This window comes from Exophiala xenobiotica, assembly GCF_000835505.1.
Source record: "Exophiala xenobiotica strain CBS 118157 unplaced genomic scaffold supercont1.2, whole genome shotgun sequence".
NCBI lineage: Eukaryota > Fungi > Ascomycota > Eurotiomycetes > Chaetothyriales > Herpotrichiellaceae > Exophiala > Exophiala xenobiotica.
This window is the reverse complement of record NW_013562493.1, coordinates 658,220-676,899: the sequence shown is the minus strand read 5'-3', so window position 1 is coordinate 676,899 and position 18,680 is coordinate 658,220. Positions and strand designations below refer to the sequence as shown.

The window sequence follows — 18,680 nt, the reverse complement described above, 5'->3', positions numbered from 1 at the left end:
CCACGGAGGGCCTTGCCCCCATCATCCCCCAAGTCCGCAACATTCCAGGGCACAAGCATTTTTGGTCGAAATCTACAGCAAGGCGTGTCTATTTCTTTTCTATATCACAAGTCATTGGACGCTGATGCACTTTTGTCAGATCCTTCTTCTTATCGTACAAGCCTACAGCTCAGATTTCGGACTGGACGTCTCTGGAAAAGAAATGGTCCAGTCCGATGAAATGCTCGTTCCTGGACGCCTGATCACAGCCCAGGCGGCCTTGCTCCCTGCCGGTCCATGGTAGATCAGTTCTGCTTGAACACTGCCTTTAATTCCTTCCCCAGTCACAGAGACTTCATTCTGGTCTGACCATGTGGCAGGTGCATTCACGACAATGATCTTTTCAACTGTCACTTCTTTCATGGTCTTCAAATAACTCGCCGTCTTTGCTCCCTTTGCACCAAGGTTGGTACTCTTGAGTTCTCCGCTGGCGAAAGTAAACTGTCGATGAATGGAAGCTCCTTGTTCGTAATCAAATGTCTCCCCATCGTCGGCGTAGAGGGTTCCTTGGGCTTCGCCGTCCTTGTCAAGAACTACGACAAGGGTATATGGGTCCCACTTCATCAATCCTGAACTTTTCCGGGGGCGGTCCTTTCGAGGGATGATGTGCCCACCTTGCATAAGCAAAGGAATCTTCTCGAGCTGCGCAGTTATCTTGTGTGTCTTGGAACCTCCGTTGTATATCGTGTAGTCGAAGTAGTCGTAGTAGTTTTCGTCGTCTGATAGATAGATGTCAACGCTTTCGGCGCCTTCGGCCGTGACGGGCTTGGTCAGCAACCCCGTCGAACCGAGATACAACTGGTCGTCAATGGCGAAACCCTTTTCGTCTCCAGGGTGGACGTAATATTGGGAGCGAACAATAGGAGAGCCATCTGTAGAAGCTTCGTGAAAAGCAGTGTACCAAGCCGGGAACAATGCGTAGCGTAGCCGTATAGCCTTGGCCATGATGCTGGTGTATGGCTCGCCTAGGAGGTAAGGCTCTCGTCTGCGCGTATCGATGTGTGCGTGACCACGCATGAAAGGGTAAAATATGCCAGCTTGATACCATCGAGTTTGCAGTTCTTTGCTGGGGTTTCCAAAGAACCCGCCCACATCAGCGCCGCCGAAAGGGAAGCCACTGACACCTTGGTTCAGAATCATTGGGATAGATGCCGCAAGATGATCCCAATTGGCCTGGTTATCACCTGTCCACATTGCAGCAGATCGTTGCGAACCTGCATAGAATGATCGGGTCAATACAAAGGGTCGACGTACTTCGCCTTTCTTGCGCTCAAGAAGGGCATGATAAGTGGCATTGTGAAAGGTCATGCCGTTGATGTTGTGCACATCTCGATGCTCCCAATCACCATGATGAATGTTGTCCCGGGGCATGGTGATCTCGGGACCATTGAAGACAGACGGCTCATTCATGTCATTCCACAACCAGACGTTGTTCATTGTCCCTTTGAATCGGTCATATGTGAACAGGGACTTCCACCAAGCCCTCGCTGCAGGATTGAAAGCATCGATCCAATGTGAGCTGCCAGGCCAGCACCAACCCTCGAAGATGTTGTTGTCCTTGTTCTTAACAGCCAGCCCCTTGCTTTTGAGTTCTTCATCCACAAAATACCCTCCCTTGTTTTTGATATGCGGGTCGATGATGACCACAAGCTTGCGCTCGGTCTCATCCAGCTGTTGCTCCATGGAGGTGGGGTCCGGGAAAGTATGGGGGTCCCAAGTGAAATATTGCTTGTCGTCAGTGTATTCGATGTCAAGCCAGATAACGTCGTATGGGATATTGTGCTTGTCGAACTTCCGGTCCACGTCTTTTACGTCCTCATCGCTCACGTAGTTCCATCTGCACTGGTGATATCCCAGCGCGAATGACGCTGGTAGCTGAGTGTAACCGGTCAGTTCGCCATAGGACTTGGACAGATCTTTAGGAGTTGGACCGAGCATAACGAACACGTCCAAGATACCGCTCTCTGACATCCAATGAGTATGGGTGTCAACTACACCACCACTTAGACCGAGAGTTAGCGGGTTTCCGCCGTGAGTCGACTTCGTGATGTCCACCCAAGTTTCAGCGGCATTCAGCCAAAAGATGCCCACCGTGGAGTCTGTCCTGTGGGCTTGCAAGAAAGGAATAGAGCCATAGAGTGTCATCGGACTGTCGAGCTCATATTCGAAGATGTCACTGTTGTACATTCGGTATGGCTGATCGTAGTTGCCGTCTCCACCTCGTGTTTGTTTGAGAGACAGTGGCCCAGCATGCTCTGCAAGCCCATAGACGTGGCCATAACCAGGAAAGGTGATGTCCATTGCGACACTTTCCGGTCCCTTGGGCTTAGAGTCTGTGTTACCTCCAAAACTTTCCTCCCACCAGGTACTTTCATCTTCAGCAGGGGTGCTGGCTGCCTCTTGCGTTGAGTTCTCATCTGCCGCAGGCTTATCAATTTTCGGTCGCCAATGCTCGACATTCATGAAGCCACGACCGTTGAGCACGATTTGCTTGTCATCCCCAGACCAGAACTCCATACTGAATGGGGCGTGCTGAATGGTGGCCTTGAAGCGACTGTCGGGTCCCCATGATACCTCGCTAACATCCTTGGAAATCTTTTTGAGTGATGCACTCTTCTGAGACTGGAGACCAGCTCCTGTCAAGGCCCATGCTCCAGCTTCATTGTATCTCTCCTTCCGAGCTACGCTGCCATGCCGAAGCTCGACCTCGCCCTTCCTTCTCTTTTCCTCGTCAATAATCACCCGCACATTGCCCCGTTCGAGGAAAGAGATTGTTAAAGGGAGCTTGACCGGGCCAGTATCTTGTACTGTCTTAATGATGGATCCCTCTAGTCGGCCGTCCTTGAACTTGACCGAAGCAGCGTCTAGCTGGTAAGGAGAAGAGCCGGGACTGCTCTTTTCCGTCATAGAGTCTGCAAGTGCCCTGTTTCTCTTGCAGAAGCCCGACTGGTCGCACCGCTTGAAATCATGATGTTTGACCGCAACTACAGAAGAGTCAGCATGTGTCCGTCAAGGGATCCCTGCGTGTACATGCCTGAAGATGAAATGAGGAACAGTAAGAGCAGGACGGAGAAACAGGTGAGTCCCCATCCAGAAGATCTCCGTGAGGAGCGAGCCATTGTACTGGGAAATGTTCTTGCAGGAAATCCTGCTCAAAGCATTCCAGGTTGTTAGGAGAATGGTTGCAACATTGAGGTGGCCTTTCAGATGCCTCCAAAAATCATGGGGGTTGATACACACACGGCGCAGGCCGACCCTGACGCAGCCATTGTCGGCCATTCGCTAGGTGGCCCCCTGCATCATGGGCGCTGAAACAGCAATGCCAGAAGCGAAGCTGCCCCTCCAATTGCAACCCCACTAAAAAGCTGGCCCTTCAAAATATTTGTTCTCTTCGATTGACGGCCAGTGTTCCTCTTCCCATTGAAAAGCTTTCATATCAGCCAGACTATTCTCCTTTTCATAGCATCCAACTGCATTCAAGATGTCTGACGAACAAACGTGAGTACTTCTGTCCCGGCATTAGGTCTCGCTCTGACCTCTGTGCCAGCTTCATTGCCGTCAAGCCAGATGGCGTCCAGGTACGCGACAAACGTTCTCCATATCCAGTTCTATCGAGCCATTATCCTGACGTTATGAATAGCGCGGACTTGTTGGAGACATCATGTCCCGATTCGAGAAGCGAGGGTGAGCATCAAGCATCAAGGGAAAGACTATCATAACTAAGCGGTGAAGATACAAATTGGTAGCCTTGAAGATGGTCTCTCCTTCCAAGGAACATCTTGAGAAGCACTACGAAGATCTCTCCTCGAAGCCGTTCTTCAAGGGTCTCGTTACATGTATGCAGGAGCTTGTGAGAAGCGCAACCGTTGCTGACGAGATATTCAGACATGCTGAGCGGTCCCATCGTGGCTATGGTCTGGGAAGGCCGTGATGCTTGCAAGACTGGCCGCTGTGAGTCCAACATACTGTGTTCAAGACGAGTCGGTACTAACTCTGCCAGCCATCCTCGGTGCCACCAACCCTCTTGCCTCTGCCCCCGGCACTATCCGTGGTGACTATGCCATCGACGTCGGCCGCAATGTCTGCCACGGCTCTGACGGCGTTGAGAGCGCAAAGAAAGAAATTGCTTTGTGGTTCAAGCCGGAGGAGGTCCAGAGCTGGAAGTCTGCTCAATTCGACTGGATCTACGAGAAGCCATAGATGGTCCACAATAACATGACCGGGAAGAATCGACCTGCGGCTAGCATACGTGCCTTCTGCTCCGTCAGCCATCGCCACATCCAGACGCATGAAATAGCGGATAGATTAACACAATGATGATGATGATGATGACGACCTGCGCCCATTCATTTAGCCCCAGGCTTTGGTGAGTCCGGGGACCACCTTAGCCGTATCAAAGGCACCTCTCAGGTTTTGTTTCTTCGAAACAACGATCTTGTAGCATTTCCAATTGGAATGACGGCGAATCTTGCAAACCAAGGAGAGCCCCATACGCTCACCAATATGCGCGCCGGCAACAGGGCCTTGACCACAGCATAGGCAGTAGCAAATTCAACGACCCATCTGGTAGCACTCTCCCCTCGATCAAACCATCTTGACACATTCTTGTTCTCAAATTTTTGTGCCTTGCCTTCTTTTGTTTGTTCCTCCACCTCGCGCTCGTCACTTTCGCTGATCCATCCCTTCTTTCGAAAGTAACGACCAAATTTCTCTACCCCCGCCGAGATCCAAGCTCCTTCTGCGAAGTAAGGTGGCAGCCAATGCCAATAATGAAAGGCTCCGGCGAGACCAAATAGAGGAACAATGGCAGTGATTTCATGCAGTATGAGGAAGGCCGCAACGTGAGACACCGGAGCTTGTCGTAGTCCATTGAGCGTAGGGTGCAGGAATCGGGGTGTGCGGTGTATGAACCGGTCAACACGACTTCTTGCAACCGCCTGCTCGTCGTGCGGAGGGATTGCTCGTGTAGCATCTGACTTGCTCTTGGATAGCCAGCGTCGGGCAGCGTAGCCTTTGCTCGAAGAACGAGCAGCTCCGAGAAGTGAGGGTAGCATAGTGTAATCGATTCATGTTATGACACTCCAAAGTAAGGTGCGGCTTCAGCGGGCCATGTACTAGGGACCGTGAGCTTCCTGCACCATTATCATTGCACAGAGACTTTCGGAGGCGTGCTATTAATGCCCAAGTCTCATAATGAAGATTGACACGGCGTTGCCTGAAGACGCTCGTTGGTGTTTTGTCATCACCGAGAGCCGAGATCCACAGTGCCTAGGCAACTGTTATCTCTTACCTCCGTCCAGAGAACATACTACTTGGGGATACTCCTTGTCTTCATTGCTCCTCTCCCCTCCTCAGACTTTTGAATAGGATTGCAGCCTGCTTGCAAAAATGCTGCCTTCTTAGAACGACGACGCTTTGTCCTTGTGAAGAGTACAAGCTGACGCAAGGAATGGTCAGGGAAGATATGCGTGCGTCAACGGACATGCTTGTGTAAAGTCCCATTAGGCGGACACGGTATGATATGAATGGTATATCTTTGATGCTGTTGCACACGGCTTTACGTCTCCAACTGAGACAGTCTGAGTTGCCCCTTTCTTCTGAGCGAACGCGGCCAAGTGGTGGCTAAGATGGACGAGCTTCCTGCAGAACTGATCGGGCATCTCTGCCTATTCTTTGACAAAGCATCCTTGCGCGCTCTGCGCCTTACCAGCCATGTGTTTGCCGCCATTGCTGAGAAGCATCTCTTCAAAGACCTGGAGTTCCGTCTCTATCCAAACCATCACCGCATGTATCAATTTGAACAATTGGCGGCCAACGCCTCGATAGCGGCTCGTTTGAGATGTGTAACGTTTGAGTCTGGCGTCCAGCTTGAATATGCTGATTATAAATATTGGCAAGCGCAAGTATACAATGACAAGAGCCGTGCCTGGGAGAGAGGCTTGGCCACCAGAGGAGCAACACGCGACGAATATCTACTATTTCATGAGACCCTCCAATCTCGCTTCACCACCGACGTTCTCCAAAGATATGACCTGTTCCGGTGGCATCTTGATCAGCAGGCAGCTTTGGTGGCTGAGCAAAACGTTAAGAATAACCTTGTGCGAACGCTCAACAACCTCAAGCAATCTTCGCCAGGCTTGCGCTTCAAGCTGGTCATGGCAGAGCCTCAGATTGAGCTCGAAGATCTTGAGGCTTTCAAACCAGAGGAATATGAGAACGACAAGCCATACGATCCCGATCCGCGCCGACGAGTCGCGAATCGACGGCAACACTGCCTCGATCATTTCATCAATTTCCTTGATGCGGCAAACCTGTCCCATTTTGATGTCGATGAAGTCACAGCTTTTGACATACCTCACCAGTTATTGACTAGCGGTGGCCAACATAACAATCAAGTTCTAGAAGAAACATTTCGCAGCTTGAGAAGGCTTGACATGAAAATCAGTGCTTTTCCACATAGCGATTGGCTTTCTCGACTTGGGACAAACAGTATATATGTCGGTGGCAGGAATAGTGCAGCTTGGAGGTTGAAAATGCTATTGAACCAGTCATCGAAACTCGAAGAGTTGGCTCTTGAGTTTCCTGCTGGTATGGAGTCTGAGTACTCCTTTGAGCTCTTCGACAGGACAAATCTTGATCGCTTTCCACGCTTGTGGCTGCCGCATCTTAATTCTCTGGTTTTATGCAAATTTCAATGTTCTTGGGGGGATCTTGAGGCATTTCTTGATGATGCAGGGAACGTCAAGTGTCTTGTGATGAAGGATTGTCGGCTGGAGAGTGGCTCAATGCTCGACCTGCTTGATTATTTCAACAAAAGGCGCGTGCCACAGGTCGAGCTCCGTGGTGCTTGGTTTGTCGACGAGGATTCGGGAGAATGGCATAGCCATACTGAGGACGACTTCACCGCTTGCTCTGCGGCAATTTCTTTCGAAGGGCCTTACGCTCGCTGCGGAATGAGGTCGCAAGTAGCTGACTACATTCGGGGCGCGTCAGGATGTCCATTGACGCGCTGGACGACGGATTCCGACTCTCAGTCGGAGTGGGAAACCACGAGCGATACAAGTTGGCATTATATCAGGATGACAGGACAACCTTTCCAGTGAAGGTCACCGGACTGCCATCAACATGGATTAGATGCAGGGCCACCGCCTTTCGCAAAGAAACACCTGAATCGGACTCACGATGTCGCACACCCATCCACAAGTTTCATCCCACAATATCAGTGAATCAACCATTGACTCTACCAGATTCATTGTGAGTGTGTCGAACGCCTCTATCGTGTTACAAGGAAGGCTGACTTGCATAGGACCACCTCTTTACCCTCAACCGCTCAAAAAAGCACCATGCCACCTGCGCCAGCCACCATGAACAACGCACAAGCAATGATGCCTAGGCGACGGGTCCTCTTTGAGGTCAATTTGGGCAGACGCAGAGTTATGGCTATGACGGCCGACTTTTTGACAGACCAAGAGTGGAGGGGACTCAGGCGCTGGCGGCAGTTTATATTTCTGGTGCACAGCTTCAACCGTGGACTGTTGATATTGGTGCCCATCGTATTGGCACGCTGGATTGCGCATCGCCTGTTCTAGAGGAGAACCACGGGAGCGAACGAACAAGGGGAACTTGGAACCATCCCAGAAAATGCGAAGTATTAAGACATTCACAAAGAACATACCTCTTGCGGAGCTTCGGGCGTTGTTGAAGCGCGGTGAGCGCCGCATCATACCGCATGTGGCGGCTGATCGACTCTGACAAAGCAATCGTCAAAGACCCATAGGGCTGAAAGAGTTTACTGCTTACATCCCCTTTGCGCACAATGTGCTTGTTTGAGCTCTTCCCCCGTTCCTGCCTCCAATCAGCTTCCGGAATCGTCAGGTACAAAGGAGTGACCTGGGCAAATATCACGTTCAATATAAGAAGCGCGATCTTCATGCTTCAGCCATGCGCTGGAAATATCTCAACTTCTCTTTGTATGACTTCGCAGGAGGTTCTTACATTGCAAAAGCTGCCAGAAACAATCTCGACCGTATCTGGCAGCGCCGAGCCTGGGTCTTGTGAGTCTAGCCCTTCGTGGATATTGAGGATCAATGTTTCCATAATCACGCTGAGCCTAACTCTCTGACCAGGTTGACATCCTCCCGAAAGAAGCATTTGAATGTCACAACGAGCACGGAATCTATGTCGGTCATAGATCCGTCAAGGAATCGTGCATAGAGAGCGTTTTAGATTCGTCGTCGTTACCTATCCAAAAGCTCGTCCGTGGATTGGCAATCGCCCCAGGCCACGGTGATCATGGCTAGCAAGTCGCCGAAATGGTTCTCCAAGCTTTCTAGACCTTTTTCCGGTGAGTCCCACGACGATCTCGCACCCAGGATGGCTCCCGATGTGTCACGGATATGGAAACCTTCCTTCCTGCCTAGCACGGGGACCGAGCATTAGTCTACATCAAGGTATTCTGTGACTAACGCAACAGCACACAAGAGGCAGGCCCATCCTCGGGATCCAACGCCCTCGAGGAGAATGTCGAAAAGGATTCTCGTGCACGGCGACGTGATCAGGTCAGACGGGCGCAAAGGTAATCCTGCTCCACTCATCCTTGCCTCCCGGCGCATCACATACCTTGAAATACGATGAACTTAGCTAACCATCACATCCATTTTCGGATCTTCAGAACCCATCGCGATCGCAAAGCAATCTACATCAAGACGCTCGAGTCGGAAGTCGCCAAATTACGCGCGAAAGACGCTGCACATGACACCGAAATCCATGCGCACAAGCTCACGATTCGTCGCTTGAAGGAACTGATCAAGTATCACAACATCGTCTTACCATTGGATTTGGCATCAGACCCACATGTCCGGAGCCCCCAGGCGACCATTGAGTTGGTGGGATCGCCCGATCATGGACAGATGATTCGTGCGCAATTGCCCGAATTATATTCGTACACAGGCCAGATACCTGGTGCGGGTATAACTTCTGGTGCGGCCCCTGCCTCGATGGCTGAGCCGAATGTGAACATGAACATTGCGGAGTCAGGTCAATTGCTCGCTGATATGACCATCTTCGACACGTTTGGAACACAGCGAGGACCGAATACACATACCCTTGCGGGAACTTCGATAGCAATGCCACATCCTAACGACGTGGGAACGACACAGACGGGTGTAGATTTCGTCCTCGCGCTGGAGCATGTCTGCCTTGAACACCACGCTGTGCATAGCGTCGATATGGAGGGGACAGGGCATGAGATGATGCTGATGAGCCCGATCATGAGATGCTCGCCGCCGCTGGTGCAGACGACGCACGCGGGCTCAGGGTTGCCGGATGGCACAAAGTGGAGCGTGCCCGCGGCAGAACTGGAGAAACTGCTGGAATGTGCGGACCGATTGAGTCTGGAGGGAGAGATGACGCCCGTCGAGGCCTGGCAGAGGATACGGCTGCATCCAAATTTCAAGAGTTTGACGAGAGAAGGATTGGAGGAGATCAAGACCAGGCTGGTGCCTGAGGTCAAGTGCTACGGGTAAGTGGTACTTCTTTTTCGGGAGTGAAAGGGAATGCAGCTACTGAAGTCATGGGTGTAGATTTGGCGCCGTCATTGATGGGGCGTACTTTGACTCGATTGTGCTGCAGATACTGGGGTCGTCACAGGTGTCGCTGTGATGCAGTGTGAAGGGAGTCTGGTCGTTGTGGATGTGCCTCTTGTCGTGTCACAGTGTTTCTCAAACTCTTGAGGGTGGCAGTCGACAACCCGGACACTCTCCAGAAACCGTATGCTAGGCTATGGACTGGATGGACCTTGTAGGACACAACCAGTGAGCTTGCAATGAGTATCCCTGAGGAAAGATGGATCCTTTCTTCACATTTCCGCGAAGGTATGGGGGTTTGCTTCATGGCCTGGCAGCAAGCGTTGGAAGCCTCAACTAAATTCCATTTCTATTTTCTCCCCCATGATCTACAGAACCCTTTGAAACTTATTAAGTTGTCGTTCTTTTTGAGATCTCCTAAGAGACTTTCTAAACTCGTATTGAGTCGTTCCCCTCAATAGTTGTGCAGAAAACAACTACTCCGTACTAGTAGTAGGGTTTCCATCTCACCGTCCAAACTTATGCCAAGACTTTAACGCAACAATTTAACCATCAAAAAAGATGTCTAAGGTTCGTTGAGTCATCAAATTCGACGTCTTTGGCTTAATCAGGTAAGTTACCTACTTGTTTAGGAAATATTCGGACTTCTCGACCAAAGACCCTCGATACACTTCTTCATACTCTAGCCACGAACCCTCCTCAATCCTCTCTCGCCTGGCCCGGTACCACAAAATTGTATCCGCATTGGAGCTCTTCTACTTTTCTCTTATTCTTCTTTAGCATTCGTGGGAGGATCACGCGACAGCCTCACTCGCCTCTGCAGCTGACCAATCTGGAAGCCATCCGCGCCTCAAGGTCCATCCATTCTGTTTGAGCTACTGGCCATGAGCGCTTGATGTTATTTACGAGTCACATCCTTGAGTTTTCGTTTCCGCTTCCAGCGCAACACGCTCACAGGGGTCGCCTTCGGAGGCGAGCTGTCTGCAGCTTCCGCATCACACAGTAAGCGATGCCGCCGCGCAAACGCACAGCGCGCTCTTCAAAGAGGAACGCCTCTACGGACGAAAAGAAAGCCACAACAGCTCCAGCGTCGACGACACCTGCAAGAGCCCGTCCCAATGATCTGTCAGCCGCCAAAGGGAAAGGAAAGCCTAAAGTCGCCGATTCCACGCAGGACGCTGCACCTACGGACGTTGGCGACGACAATGATTCCAAGTTGAACGGCGGTGTTCCTGTGACGAACGCAGATGCGAAACCGCCTGCGGGAAGAACACTATACGACCATGACATTTCTTCGGGACCAGGCTCAAAGACAATATCCTGCATCCGCAATGCTGAGCCGGGATGCACTCCGGCACCACTGATTTTCACACACGGCGCGGGCGGAGGCCTTTCTGCGCCGGCTGTAGTGAATTTTGCGCAGGGTGTCGTGGATGCGGGATCGAATATTGTCTGTTTCAAAGGGAATATGAATCTTAAGTCACGGACTAGGATGTTTGGCTCGGTGCTCGAGTATGAGAAGCAGAAGCAGGAGCAGGACCGCGCGGAGGAGAAACTGGCATTTGGTGGAAGGAGTATGGGGGCCAGGGCTGCTGCGCTCGCTGCGCAGGAGGCTGACGATGTGAAGATCCTGGTCCTAGTATCGTATCCTTTGGTTGGACCGAATGGGGACGTGAGAGATCAGATATTGCTGGACATTGGGACGGATGTGGATTTCCTGTTTATTTCAGGGGATGGGGATAATATGTGTGATCTGAGGAGGTTGAAGGAGGTCAGGGAAAAGATGAACGCGAAGAGTTGGATGGTTTTGGTGGAGGGTGCGGATCATGGGATGCATCTCCGAGGTGGAGGTGGTAAGAAAAGGACGGATATGATGGGAAAGGAGACAGGAAGGGTTGCTGCAAGGTGGATTGTTAACAGGGACAAGCAGAAGACCGAGATGATTGTGAAGTGGGACAGCAGTAGGGAGGCTGTTGTTGGCAGCGAGAGCTGGGGGAGTGGCGAGCAAGTGGGCGAGCCAGGGGAGAAGGAAGAAGATGATGGGAAGACTGGTCAGGCGAAGAAGGGCGTTGGAAAAAGGCCAAGAGAAAAGGTCAGTGCCGATGAGAGCAAGGAGATCAAGCCCGCGAGGAAGAGGTTGAGAGGGCGGAAGAAGGCGAGTTGAAATGTCGGCTCGGTACTCGTATACATGTGCCAGTGCTAGGTGAATCTGCACTGTGTGACAGTCTTCATCCCACTGTATAATAAGGCGCCGTCATTGAACGGTCTGATTCCGGAAAACTTGCATGCAAGATTGAATACTCCGTGTTGCGGAATGAAGAGGCGGACCTCGCCGCAGAGACCGTGGCCTCTGCATAGGTAACAGGCAGTGACTGTATCATACTCTGAGAGTGGAAGTATGCTTCCCCCTTGATCAATGACATCGCTGGTTCAGCCTGCTATCAATCATTGAGGTTCGTAAGGGCAGGGCAAGGCTGGCGGTGTCGGTCGAACAACCGGACATATCTCCGGTAATTTAGTGGAGTCAAGGCGGAAGGCAAACCTCTCGTTATCATACCATCGTCGTTTCAAGGACATGTGCACTTCCACTGTCTTATGCCGCTTCTTTTGTGGTCCTCTAGGTTGGAACCTTCTGACTCTTCCTCCACTAAATCAAACCTGGATACAGACTTTTCTACTCCGAGCCCAAAGGACAGGAGAAACCTCATTATCTACAATCTGGAGCATTGATTGCGTTTAGTCTGAAAGCTCCCACCAGGCAAGTCTCCATGGGGGACGTAGGCCCTGGTACCTTGATACGGAGGGTTGCAATTGTAGGCGGCGGACCTGTGGGAATATCATGCACCAAGTGTGTCCACTGCCGTCACGTCCACGGGCAATGTTGAAATGGGACCCTCGGAGCTAACCGCGCGGCAGGTACTTGCTTGCTGAGAAGGTGTTTGACAAGATCGACATCTACGAGCAGCGAGACCGGGTGGGTGGCATATGGAATCTCTCTGAGCCAGTCCGCTCTAGACATATACCAGTGCCACAGGTCAATCCACGATATGGTCATCAAGGGACGGGGGCAGAGTCGTTGGAATTTGAGTCACCTCTCTACGATTACCTCGAGACAAATATCCCCAAACAGCTCATGGCGTTCTCCGACAAGCCGTTCTCGGATGACGACCCGCTGTTCCCGAATCATCAGGCTGTCCTCAGATACCTGGAAGAATACGCCGAAGATGTTAGGCATCTGATCAGATTCAATACTGCTGTGAAAGACGTGCAGCGGATAGTCGACGAAGCCACTGGACAAGAGCGATGGGCTCTCAATGCAGAACACCTGCAGACGAAAGAGACGACGAGGCAGATCTACGACGCAGTGGTGGTCGCCAATGGTCATTATACTGTACCATATGTTCCTGATATCAAAGGCATCGCGGACTGGAACGCCAGGCATCCGGGAGTGATGCTACATTCCAAGGCATACCGGAAACCGGAAGATTTCAGGGACAAGAAAGTCCTTGTGGTGGGCAACTCGGCATCAGGCCTGGATATTGCAACGCAGATCGGGAAGTATTGCAAGACCCCAATCCTTCTTTCCTCGCGCTCGGTCTCAGCTTTCGGGACGATGCCCCCGACAGAATGGCGGGAGGATGTTGATGAGCTTGTGGAGTTCCTCCCACCGGACGCCGGAACCAGGGCCCTGAAATTCAAGAGTGGCAGGGTAGAGAAGGACATTGACGCGATCGTGTTTGCGACTGGATATTTCTATTCATTTCCTTTTCTGTCAAGTCTGTCACCTCCGCTTGTCACCGATGGTTTTCGGACCAGGGGATTGTACCAACACTTGTTCCACATCGACCATCCCACGCTTGCGTTTCCAGTCATCAATCTCAAGGTCATTCCCTTTCCACTATCGCAGAATCAGGCTGCTGTTGTCGCCCGCGTCTGGAGTGGTCGGCTTGACCTTCCATCTACGGCTGAGATGCGGCAGTGGGAACTTGACATCATCAACCAGAATGGAGATGGGAAGTACTTTCATCTCAAGAGGTTTCCACAAGATGCAGCACAAGTCAATGAACTCTATGCGTGGGCTAAGAAGGCGAGAACAAGAGAAGGGCTCGAAAATGATGGTGTAGGTAGGCTGGGGACCCGGTGGGATGAGAGGCAAGTCTGGATGCGATCAAGGTTCCCAGACATCAAGGCTGCGTATGCAAAGAGAGGAGTCAAGGTCAAGACGATGGAGGAGCTTGGGTTCGATTTTGAAGAGTGGCGCAAGACAGCGGCAGAGAAGGATCTGCAGATGTTTCGAGAAGCAAAGTGCTGAGATGAAGACTCCTAGATACCTGGTAGATACGGAGTATAGACTTAGAATTGTACCTGAGTATTTTAATAAATGATCCTCGAGAGTGGATGGAGTCTCAATTGTAAGTGACTGCCTGGTTCTCTGATTTCAAACTTGGCCTGGCTGTTCACCACAAAGAAGCAGGTGGTGTCGACATTACCTTCATTCACTCTCTCTTTGGTTCACCCAGTTCTCTCACACCTTCTTCTTTCTTACAATGGTGTTCTGTGGCTTTCTAGCAGAGAGAAGACTATCACCTCGCTTCCGCCCGGGCCGGACCACCATCACCATCACCACCCGAGGCCTCTAAGAATCAAGCTTAAAGAGACGAAGTCCAGGTCGGCTAAGTTGCCCCCAAAACCACCTGACACCCGAGATTCATAGGCAGTCATTCATTCCCAGCACTTGCCCAGTGAGTCCACCAGACTCGCCCTCCACCCTTTGGTCGTGCAGGGTGTCATTCTCTTCTTGTACGCCATGTTCTCCCTACTGACCATGACCTCCTCCAGCATCTTGATCGGAGTATAATGAAGGACCCCACACGCAACGACTCGGACACTGTAGAATACAAGCCTTCAAAGCGCAAGAAATCGACCGAAGGACCCGTCGAATACTCCACACGAGACCCTACATGGGAAGAACAATTGAGACTGCCGAAGAGGTTTCATGAATTTGGCCCAGGTACTTGGCCGGCGTCACGTATACTAGAAGAGAAGGTTGTTAAGGTTGGGAAGACAAAGAGGAAATACTATCTGGTAGAGTGGGAGAAGCACCCAGAATCTGGAGAACGGTGGGAACCTTCGTGGAAACCCGCCAGTGATCTACTCGGAGCAACTCTGCTTGAGGACTGGGAACTGTGGAAGCATACTGGCGACGAACGTTTGGGCGAACGAGACATCAGCCGACCTACTGCACCTGTCGGAAAGCCCCAGACCAGAGGAAGCGCAGCTATTCGCAGAATACCGGATTCTTCAAGTGAAGCTGGATCACAACAGTCGAATAGACCTCATCGAAGAACATCATCGCGAACTTCAAATCACCCGGCTTTTTCCAGCCCCAAAGACAGCTCCGAGCAAGCCACGAACAAGACTTGGAGATCAGCTTCGTCCCCTATCGAGATAGCCGAGACTCAGCAGGACTCGTCCCAACGCCTTTCTGTATCGGTAGCGATTCCTCCCATCACCATCGACAAGAGCGAGTACGAGTCACTGCACTCAAGCCAAATCAAATCCGACGGAGCTATCAGAGGGCTTTTCTCGCCCGCGCACAGTCAAGCTACTCCTTCTAGATTGTCATCTCAACTTCCCGTCAGTCAGTCTTCTTCCGATAAGGAACGCGCTATCCCCTTGACCTCCTCTTCTGACCACGAGCCTATTCTACTCGAAAGAGGTGTCACGCCTCCAGTTACTAACCGGCCGACGGCCAGACCGACGGTTGGCCACACGTCTCGATCTTCGGTAAACACCAACCGTGCTAAGGCCAACGCTCATTCCAGTCCATCGTCTATACAAAAGCAACAAACCAAAGACGCTAAAAGCCCAACAGAGTATTCTAGACCTCTCACGAGACACATCCCTAGCTCGTCGAGGCCCTCTCGCTCCAGCCTACTTGTCTCGCCCCAGGACGTTCCAAGAACAGATCGAGAGTCCAGAGGAGCCCGCGAATCTAGCGAAGAGCTTGGTACGCCTTTCAACCGGAGAAGTAGTCAGACAGCGAACATCAATCGAGGCGTTTCGTCGCCCCGTACGAACACACAGTCTCAACGTCAGAACGGCTCTACGTCATCGCCTTGGGTATCCGAAAGTCAAGCCCCTATTCCATTCACTGTTGGCTCGGGGCCCGAAAAGCCCGAGAGACGGCTGTCAGAAGGCTTTTCATCCCCAAGACCTTCTCGTTCTGCCATTAGACGGCCAATGGCTTCTTATCCTACACGAGTTATGAGTCCTCCAGGCTCCACGTCTGAAAGAGCCTCGTTGTTGAGTGCAGGGACAGTACCAGGCAGTATTCCGACTGAGTCTGGTCAGCAGTCGTCATCAGGCGACGTAGACATGGCTGTCAGTGCAATGGGCTCGTCTCCGGTGGCAAGTCATCGTCGGAACATTTCCGAACCAGGACTTGTTCCCAGCATCGCTCCGCAAGCGCCAATCTACGATGTTACACTAGGCGGAAGTGCATTGCCAATCCAGAACTCAATCGAAGAGGAACCACAGTCTTCGAGCGGCGAGCAATCATCAGCGGAATCCAAGGCAAGCTCCAGTCAACAGTCTGTCGAGAATGAACTAGATATTGCCCAAATCGACGGACTGGTGCTCCCTAGTTACCCCATTCTTGGCCCAGCAGAGTATGCAGTGGCTTTGCCAGCCGAAGGCAAGATCCAGTCCACGTACTCCGACATCATCAAATCGAAGAAGAAGGCTATTCTCAAATTTCTCAATCGACACGAATCCGTCGGCTCCTCGAATGGCTCTCCCAATCGAACACAGGAGAGAAACGAAATGATGGAGTTGATTCAGCTATTGAACGATACAGTGACTCACATGGATCTGGGCCTTCCGGGGATCTCTACCCAATATTCAATCCAGTCTGAGCAACATGCCGCATATGCGAACTACGCAGGGTCGAAATTCTCGCTACTCGGCCATCTTGTTGACATGTTGAAGCATGTCGAATGCTCGATCGTTATCATGACTCAAGCAGGCACAATCCAAGACTTGCTTGAGCATTATCTGAAACTGAAGCATGTCAGCGTGAGACGGCAAGACCGTCTCGCCGCCTCCAGATCACCGGTGCCGGACCGCGCACCGAGTGAATTCCAGGTTGAACTAGTCAGCACGTTCTCCACCCACTCAGTCGTCTTCCCCCTCAAACCTATCTTAATGATAGCTTTTGATGCGTCCTTCGACACGCAAGATCCGCAAGTCATGCGCATTAGACAATACTTTTCACCAAAGCCTCCGGCGCTATTACCAGTGGTCCACTTTATCGTGTCCAACTCATCTGAGCACGTTGATCGATGTCTGCCGAAAGACATGCCATCCCCTGCGAGATTGAAGCTTCTGGTGCGTGCGATATATCAGGCTCGACCGAATTTGGGAGGCAAGCCAACTTATGTCCGATCCCCGTCAGATGAACCAGAAGGTAGACCTATGGACTTCGCAGACCTCCAGCGAGCATTGAGAAAGAGTCCTGAACGCAAGCTGGCCATCCTTGCCTCAATAATTACCAGGGCCTCGCTGTCACAAGACTGGGACACCAACTGGACTTTAGGGTCAATGCCCGAGTTGCAGTTGACAGAAATGGACATCCTCCCACAAAGATCCAGCGGCGTGCCAACGGTTTCGACAACACCGAGAGAACCTGCTGCTCGATCGAGAACGCCCGCGTCGCGGTCTGGCACACCATCTGGCAAGAAGCGTTTGCTGGAAGTTGACAACGTCCTACCTGCCTTGAACAAGCGGCAACGACTTACTCCTACTCCTCTCCGAGATTCTGTAGAGGTTGGCCATATCGGAAATGACACCAGTAGTCGAATGGAACAGCTTCAAGATCTTGTGAACAAACTCCAGGCTGGGATCCAGGTCGAACGCGATGCTAAGCAGAAAGCGGAACAGGATGCAAGTCGAGTTCGAGAGCAACTCGACCAATGGAAGAAGGACCATTCTGCCCTCCAACGACGTTACGAAAAGCGAATGACGAAATGCCATGAATTAGAGACGTCCAACAAGAAACTTCTCAAGATCATCGAAAACAACAAGGTGCGGCAGGAAAGAGGCACCGAAGAGAATGGTACACTGAAGCGCAAAGTCACTGAGCTTCAGGCAGAGTTGACCACTGTGCGAGAAGAGGTGAAAGCTGGGGTTGGTGACGCGGCAGCCTTGGAAGCCGCAAGGGGAGAAGCCCGTGGTCTTCAGGCAAAGAATCGTTATCTAGACAAATCACTCGAAAATACACGCAAAGATTTCGAGTTTACGCGGTCACAGTATCAAGAAGCATCAAACAAAGCAGCCGAATTTGCTGGACAGGTCAGAGACTTGGAGGCAAAGGTCGCAGAGCTGACACAGCAGGCGGGTGACGAGAAGCGGCGCCTCATGGAGAAGAGCCATACGAACAGCATTGAGAAACATCTGGCCAAGGTTCAGGAGCTTGAATTGGGTATCAAGACCCGGGAGGTGCTGCTTCGAAAACTTGAGGAAGAGAATCGTCAATTGAAGAGGACACGCGGCGTTCAGACACGAGGCTCTAGCGTCCAACCTCCAGGAAGTCCTGGCCTCGATCAGCCAACCAGAGGAACAAGGAGTCGTCAAGCAAGTCCAGCTCCGGGGTTGTTTCCCAATTCTCACCATGCGGGTGCTGCAAACAGGGGAAGCCTCCTTAGACATGAGCGATAGCCTCGCAAGGAGAACCGTGCGAGGGCAGTACCGATCAAGAAGCCTAGGAGATGATGAGTTCGTGTGGTGGCCACATTCGAAGCCTTGAAGGAGGCAGTAATTCTCGGGGGTTGCGCCCATGGTTGCCTTGGTGTTTGTCTTCGGGGAAGAATAAGAATAAATAACAAAGAACAAATAATCCAAGTCAAGTCTCTTTCTTGCTATGTAGAGATAAGTATGTTGCCTAAAAGATACATGTGCGCCGAATGAAGCTTGGCTGCATCATCAAAAAGCAAATTTCAAATTCGTCAGTCGGGAACTTGCTTTTAGCCGTTATTCTGGCGCTTGAACGGACCGAGG

The 18,680-nt window shown here is 51.5% G+C and overlaps 8 protein-coding genes across 8 annotated transcripts; 6 read left to right on the top strand and 2 right to left on the bottom strand.

The window, feature by feature from the left end:
- Window positions 1-27: 27 nt before the first annotated feature.
- PV05_02438 (uncharacterized protein) lies at window positions 28-3,220 on the bottom strand. The gene is made up of 2 exons (XM_013463012.1): window positions 3,074-3,220; window positions 28-3,023 (listed from the first exon to the last, which is right to left on the bottom strand). Exons 1-2 carry the CDS (start codon window positions 3,156-3,158, stop codon window positions 163-165), a joined length of 2,946 nt encoding a protein of 981 aa, XP_013318466.1. The 5' UTR covers window positions 3,159-3,220; the 3' UTR covers window positions 28-162.
- Window positions 3,221-3,432: 212 nt separating this feature from the next.
- Window positions 3,433-4,515, top strand: PV05_02437 (nucleoside diphosphate kinase). The gene is made up of 6 exons (XM_013463011.1): window positions 3,433-3,537; window positions 3,587-3,617; window positions 3,680-3,723; window positions 3,772-3,875; window positions 3,925-3,990; window positions 4,040-4,515. The coding sequence occupies exons 1-6, from the start codon at window positions 3,521-3,523 to the stop codon at window positions 4,237-4,239; spliced, it is 462 nt and encodes a 153-aa protein (XP_013318465.1). The 5' UTR covers window positions 3,433-3,520; the 3' UTR covers window positions 4,240-4,515.
- PV05_02436 (uncharacterized protein) lies at window positions 3,767-5,220 on the bottom strand. Its single transcript, XM_013463010.1, has 2 exons — window positions 4,032-5,220; window positions 3,767-3,981 (listed from the first exon to the last, which is right to left on the bottom strand). The coding sequence occupies exon 1, from the start codon at window positions 5,091-5,093 to the stop codon at window positions 4,446-4,448; it is 648 nt and encodes a 215-aa protein (XP_013318464.1). The 5' UTR covers window positions 5,094-5,220; the 3' UTR covers window positions 3,767-3,981; window positions 4,032-4,445.
- Window positions 5,221-5,417: 197 nt separating this feature from the next.
- PV05_02435 (uncharacterized protein) lies at window positions 5,418-7,958 on the top strand. The gene is made up of 2 exons (XM_013463009.1): window positions 5,418-7,293; window positions 7,346-7,958. The coding sequence occupies exon 1, from the start codon at window positions 5,667-5,669 to the stop codon at window positions 7,140-7,142; it is 1,476 nt and encodes a 491-aa protein (XP_013318463.1). The 5' UTR covers window positions 5,418-5,666; the 3' UTR covers window positions 7,143-7,293; window positions 7,346-7,958.
- Window positions 7,959-8,525: 567 nt separating this feature from the next.
- Window positions 8,526-9,841, top strand: PV05_02434 (uncharacterized protein). The gene is made up of 3 exons (XM_013463008.1): window positions 8,526-8,614; window positions 8,711-9,559; window positions 9,621-9,841. The coding sequence occupies exons 2-3, from the start codon at window positions 8,949-8,951 to the stop codon at window positions 9,697-9,699; spliced, it is 690 nt and encodes a 229-aa protein (XP_013318462.1). The 5' UTR covers window positions 8,526-8,614; window positions 8,711-8,948; the 3' UTR covers window positions 9,700-9,841.
- Window positions 9,842-10,299: 458 nt separating this feature from the next.
- PV05_02433 (uncharacterized protein) lies at window positions 10,300-11,877 on the top strand. The gene has a single exon (XM_013463007.1). The coding sequence runs from the start codon at window positions 10,633-10,635 to the stop codon at window positions 11,785-11,787; it is 1,155 nt and encodes a 384-aa protein (XP_013318461.1). The 5' UTR covers window positions 10,300-10,632; the 3' UTR covers window positions 11,788-11,877.
- Window positions 11,878-12,194: 317 nt separating this feature from the next.
- On the top strand, window positions 12,195-14,018 carry PV05_02432 (uncharacterized protein). The gene is made up of 2 exons (XM_013463006.1): window positions 12,195-12,471; window positions 12,540-14,018. The coding sequence occupies exons 1-2, from the start codon at window positions 12,392-12,394 to the stop codon at window positions 13,933-13,935; spliced, it is 1,476 nt and encodes a 491-aa protein (XP_013318460.1). The 5' UTR covers window positions 12,195-12,391; the 3' UTR covers window positions 13,936-14,018.
- A 357-nt stretch (window positions 14,019-14,375) lies between these two features.
- On the top strand, window positions 14,376-18,513 carry PV05_02431 (uncharacterized protein). The gene has a single exon (XM_013463005.1). It carries the CDS (start codon window positions 14,481-14,483, stop codon window positions 18,339-18,341), a length of 3,861 nt encoding a protein of 1,286 aa, XP_013318459.1. The 5' UTR covers window positions 14,376-14,480; the 3' UTR covers window positions 18,342-18,513.
- The last annotated feature ends 167 nt before the right edge of the window (window positions 18,514-18,680 follow it).

Coding starts and splice junctions, on each gene's coding strand:
- PV05_02432 (XM_013463006.1), top strand. CDS start 12,392: ATGGGGGACGTAGGCCCTGGTACCTTGATACGGAGGGTTGCAATTGTA. Junction 12,472..12,539: donor GTGGGAATATCATGCACCAA/GTGTGTCCACTG, acceptor ACCGCGCGGCAG/GTACTTGCTTGCTGAGAAGG.
- PV05_02438 (XM_013463012.1), bottom strand. CDS start 3,158: ATGGCTCGCTCCTCACGGAGATCTTCTGGATGGGGACTCACCTGTTTC. Junction 3,024..3,073: donor GTTCCTCATTTCATCTTCAG/GCATGTACACGC, acceptor ACTCTTCTGTAG/TTGCGGTCAAACATCATGAT.
- PV05_02433 (XM_013463007.1), top strand. CDS start 10,633: ATGCCGCCGCGCAAACGCACAGCGCGCTCTTCAAAGAGGAACGCCTCT.
- PV05_02431 (XM_013463005.1), top strand. CDS start 14,481: ATGAAGGACCCCACACGCAACGACTCGGACACTGTAGAATACAAGCCT.
- PV05_02437 (XM_013463011.1), top strand. Junction 3,618..3,679: donor TCAAGCCAGATGGCGTCCAG/GTACGCGACAAA, acceptor CGTTATGAATAG/CGCGGACTTGTTGGAGACAT. Junction 3,991..4,039: donor TGCTTGCAAGACTGGCCGCT/GTGAGTCCAACA, acceptor TAACTCTGCCAG/CCATCCTCGGTGCCACCAAC.
- PV05_02435 (XM_013463009.1), top strand. CDS start 5,667: ATGGACGAGCTTCCTGCAGAACTGATCGGGCATCTCTGCCTATTCTTT.
- PV05_02434 (XM_013463008.1), top strand. CDS start 8,949: ATGATTCGTGCGCAATTGCCCGAATTATATTCGTACACAGGCCAGATA. Junction 9,560..9,620: donor CCTGAGGTCAAGTGCTACGG/GTAAGTGGTACT, acceptor TCATGGGTGTAG/ATTTGGCGCCGTCATTGATG.
- PV05_02436 (XM_013463010.1), bottom strand. CDS start 5,093: ATGCTACCCTCACTTCTCGGAGCTGCTCGTTCTTCGAGCAAAGGCTAC.